The following is a 4,962-nucleotide window of genomic DNA, read 5'->3' as shown; positions in this document are numbered from 1 at the left end:
CATACTCGACCACGCCCAGTGCGGATTGGTAGACTACACGATTCAGATTTTTTTAAACAAGTCTAAGGCGCGAAGGTTTCCTCATAATATTTTCCCTTGTTATTAATATAATATAGCAAATGGTATTTGATTTCCAATAAGCACATAACTTCGCATAAGATTTGATCCTCGGACACTTACTACTTGATACTGAGCCTCTAATATCACTATGACTGCTATCCTTCCTATGACTATCCATTATGACTGTAGACCACAAGACGGAGGAAAAAGACTGATAGAACTTAAATATAACAATAAATGTTTAATTTCAATGTCATATAACTTAGTTACTTTTTTTTTTGTAATATTACAAAACCGCAATACACGGAGGAGGTGGATCGGCGAAAGCCGCGCAGACGTCCTTCATGAAGTTACTGCCGTTGCTCTCCTTCCCATTCACAAGGATGTACGGCACGTACTGGAAATGTGCTTTTTGGCTCTCATCTCCGTAATGTTTAAGAAGTTTTGCACCCTTATCGCCTTTTGCGCATGCTTTGATGGGGTCCGCGTCTATTTTCATAGATTCACCGCACTGAAATTAATATATTTATAAAAATATTGCAAATAAAAAGGTTACTGACCGTACCGTACCTGTTAGTATTTTTTAACCGATATAAACTTTGTTTTATTGTTAAAGATGATACTTATTGGTCTATTTATCTGTCATTGAACTCTGAATGTTATCTAACCTAAGACATTCAACTATAATATCTACGCACGTTATTATTTCTCAATTTTTTAATGAGGGCGGAAAAGGTATAACTTGTTTAATTATAACAGTCGATAGTTGTTTATTTAGTTATTTATATTTATATATATGATAAATAGTATGTATTAGTTTATTTATGTGTATCTGTATATAGGTATATTATAATGTATATTTATTTTATTGTTAAAATATGTATATTTCTTTATTTTTAATACATATTGATATATCTGCTGTTTCTATTATTGTCTATCGTTCTTTGTTACTTTCGCATAACACCTGCTGCAAATTCTCCTCATCCACCCAGGGTTGACTGGTAGAAAATGCCATCAGGCATTATGTTTGCCCTTTTGTACATTTCTTTTTAGAGGTGATGCAATAAAATTTTTAAATAAATAAATAAAAATAAAATAGTAGATCATACAGTATTAATAGGCCGAATGTGGGGAGGATGGCGACTTTTTTTTTATATTATAGGAGTAGCAGGAGAGCATGCAGTCCACCTGATGGTAAGTGGCTACTGCCGCCCATGGACATCTGTAATCAACTCCAGATAGGATTAGATATTCCTACCTGAGGTCAGCCACAGATGCGCTGCTACCCCTGAGGACTAAGCTGGAAAGCCTCGGAAAAGTCTGTCTCCCTTACCACACCCTTCAAACCGGAACACAGCAGCGCCTAACATTGCTGTTATTAGGCAGAAATAGATGTGGCGGTGGTGCCGCCGGAGTCGAACCACAATGGGTTCTACCACCTTCACAAATTAAATATATTCCACTATTAAATATATTCCAAACGTCAGTTAATCCAAAATGGTATTAAAATCTTGACATTGTCTGCCCTACGTATTTCATCTCTTTGTCTCGAAAAATATTTGAAAATTGCCGAAGCGTGTATATCATAGAAGTTCTGTCATTTATATAATACTTGACATAAACAAATACGACATTCATGGTTCAAGACGGAATACACCAGATTTCCAACCTGTAAGGCATAACGTAAGGCACTCTGAAGGCAAGAGTTCTCACAGCTCCTTCACTTATCCTTTCACTTGTTTACTTGAACGTGTGTAACTGAGGAACCATTCAGCTTCCAGCTGCATTGGTGACGTAAGACGGGCATCTTTATTTTGAAATTTCATTTTTGTACTTGCATTGCTTTTGTTCTTTCTTAGTAGAGAATTTGGCTACAGTATAGGAACAGTATACAGTCGATACAGACAAGTATGTACTAGACCACAATACATAATATTTCTTCAATAATTGGGAAAAAATATAAAATTCTGGAAAAAACTGATTTATCTTTTACATATATTGCACAAGACATAAACGAATTTTTTTGACATTTACATCCCCATTGGAAACATAGTAAGAAATCTCTACCCGTGTCCGTTTCACACTTGACCATTTCATACACATCAATTGATCTCGTGGTGCTTTGAGATGATAAATAATGTAACTTATTTTTTGTGAAATTAATGATTGATTATACTTTGTTCATTTAAAGTGATATTTTTATTTCTAAAACTTATTTACCTCCTCAGCTGCGATGTCGTCAGACCCGCGATTCTTTTGATTGAAGTCCATCATACACGAGTTGTATAGCAGAGCCTGGGTTTGATTCTTTATGACGTCAAGAGCGCATGCATGTAACATGTTCCCATAGCACTCGCTCGGACCATGCTGGCATTTAAACTTGTATTTACCATTGTCATCAATAGTCTGAAAAATAATCGTGCTACTATAATTACATTTAACTGAAACCTACTTGGCGTTACAAAACGTTACTGACAAAAGATTAATATTTTGAACGTTATTATATTATCTACAGATGAAAGTATGAAATATGTAATACAAAGTACCATATTATGCAGGTGGTAGAACCCTTTCTGTCTCGACTTTGGCACCACCGCCAGCAATATCTATCTTATACCCATAGATTAGTAAAGATTACTCACTCCTAACAAGAAAATGTAACCAGTTTTGAGAATTGAAATAGTTGCGTAAAAAAGTTTTGCCACGTCTCTGTGCTAAAATGTCCCTAAAATATTTGAAATAAATATTTATTTATTATGTAAATTACGCAGTATTAATTATTTATTCGTAAATTTTCTCTAAAAATGTTTTTATTTGTCAAGAATTAAAAAAAAATAACTTACTAATAAGCCGTTTGTGGCTTCATTCAATTTCAAGGCGGCGAAGTATCTTTACTAATCTATGCTTATACCATAAGTTTTATGCGTTGCTGTGTTCTCATTTGAATAGAGAGATATATAAACTATGAGGCGTTCCAACTTAATAAACACTGGTAGCAAGGCATTTTTATATCTATTAAAATAATTATAGTAGAGAAATTAAATAACATGATATCAATTGCCTTACCATGGCATTTCCGTACGGGTAGGTTCGAATATTTAAATATTTGTTCAACTGTACAACCACAGTTTTAAATTGTGTGGTGTCAAAATGTCTGCAATCCCCACATAAACATTCGTAATATAATTGTATGTTTACTACATCTCCTGTATTTATATAAGGCTGGAATAAAAAATATGAATACAATTTCTTATGACAATAAATTGCATTGTATATTTTTAACGATCTTTAAAATAAATGCCGCTATAAAAATTATTTTACCTGTTTATAGTGTCTACGCACATAATTATCGCTCCTTGTAATATGCTGCACATTTATATTTGATACAATTTCTGAAATTAAAGATAGGATACACGAAGGTAAAATATTCGAAACAATATCACTGATATTCACATAAAATATAAACTAACCTCCATTATAACTCGCAATAAAACAGAGTGCAATAGAAATTTGAAACAGAACGCGATTGGAAGGCAACATCGTTCTCGCTTCACTGACAATTAAACGATATCGTACATTTATATAGGTATGTACGAGTAGAGTTCATACCCTTTTATAATTTCATTACGCTTGTAATCACATACATTTGTTTGTTACAACGCATTTACACTTATGTATGAGTTCAAACAAGATATGTGCCTTAATATGTATGTCGAAACCCTGGCCATCTAAATAACATTGATACGTCTCACTGGAATTTTAAAAATAGTCGTATTCTCAACTTATCTGCTATTTGTATGTTACTAAAAATAGATTTAAGAAAAACAGTTTTCTATTGACATACAAGAATATCACTTATTATAACAGATTTTTAACACTAAGACAATTTTTACAATACCCAGTACTCCCAGAATCCCAGTTATCACAGAACAAAAACATTGCGGACTAAATACGAAATGCGACAATTCAAAAAGAAATCCGCCAGATTTACCACTTGCACGACTTGTTTCTTACACACTTTTCGCTTTTACAACCATTTGTGTTCCCGTAACGTGTGGGTACTCTTAAGTAAGAGTACGAGTACGTAGCTCCTTCACTTATCCTTTCATTTTGTTTACTTGAACGTGCGTAACTGTGGAACTGTTTAGTTTCCAGCTACAATGGTCATGTAAACTGTATTGCCGTCAACACATTAGGTACTGTGCCACCTCTGGGTGAGGGTGTCATTCAGACTGAGGGGCGTTTAGGCCATAGGATACCACGTTGGCCAATTGCGTATTGGAAGATTCACGCGCATTTTTCTAACGATTAGGTGAGTCGACTTTCTTATGCTTTCCTTAATTTATTAAAGCAACTCGTTAAAAGAAATGCCTGCGTCCCTAGGACATTGATCCCCCAGATGGGCCCAGATTAAGTGTCACAATTTCAATATGTTTATTTCGGTACAATGTTGCTCCTTTAGAAAGTGGCACTCGATTTCAGATCCACCGCTCTAAGGCACAAATTGTACTCACGAAATCTCACTCTTACATGTATTCTTTGGGGCATTGAACCTTGAAATTATTATGTGTTATTGCTCGTGTCAGAAATATGTTGCCTATTTATAACTGTTAAGGATGGCTGACTAGGCTTACGTGAATATGAGAAAACGCTTACATTATTCAAACAAATGGAAGCAATATTTGAAAGATGATATAGGTAAGTATGGTTCGACTGGGGGGTATCACCGCCTCACTTATTTTTAACGTGAAACATTCTTCAATGAAAGGGTGTGGATATGAAGCTACCATCTGACAGAAGACCTGGTCTACATGGACTTGGTAACAGCTACCTATGGGCGGTAGTGACTATTTAATTTCAGACGGCTTGTTTGATATTTTTGTAGTAAAAAGATTATCACAA

General features: G+C 34.6%; 1 protein-coding gene across 1 annotated transcript; it reads right to left on the bottom strand.

The window, feature by feature from the left end:
* Positions 1-305: 305 nt before the first annotated feature.
* On the bottom strand, positions 306-3,620 carry LOC140748946 (GILT-like protein 2). The gene is made up of 5 exons (XM_073081916.1): positions 3,531-3,620; positions 3,382-3,452; positions 3,127-3,282; positions 2,281-2,466; positions 306-571 (listed from the first exon to the last, which is right to left on the bottom strand). Exons 1-5 carry the CDS (start codon positions 3,598-3,600, stop codon positions 347-349), a joined length of 708 nt encoding a protein of 235 aa, XP_072938017.1. The 5' UTR covers positions 3,601-3,620; the 3' UTR covers positions 306-346.
* Positions 3,621-4,962: the final 1,342 nt, after the last annotated feature.

This window comes from Epargyreus clarus, unplaced genomic scaffold, assembly GCF_041222505.1.
Source record: "Epargyreus clarus isolate Ecla_fem2 unplaced genomic scaffold, WU_Ecla_fem_2.2 ptg000003l, whole genome shotgun sequence".
In the NCBI taxonomy this organism is placed as follows: domain Eukaryota; kingdom Metazoa; phylum Arthropoda; class Insecta; order Lepidoptera; family Hesperiidae; genus Epargyreus; species Epargyreus clarus.
The sequence above is the reverse complement of the archived record's forward strand: the minus strand, read 5'-3'. Positions and strand labels throughout refer to the sequence as shown.

Bases quoted from the DNA above. Each gene is read 5' to 3' on its own strand.
- LOC140748946 (XM_073081916.1), bottom strand. From the start codon at position 3,600: ATGTTGCCTTCCAATCGCGTTCTGTTTCAAATTTCTATTGCACTCTGT. The intron at 3,453-3,530 runs GTTAGTTTATAT...CTTTAATTTCAG, and splicing joins TATTGCGAGTTATAATGGAG to AAATTGTATCAAATATAAAT. The intron at 3,283-3,381 runs GTAAAATAATTT...TTTTTATTCCAG, and splicing joins TGCGTAGACACTATAAACAG to CCTTATATAAATACAGGAGA.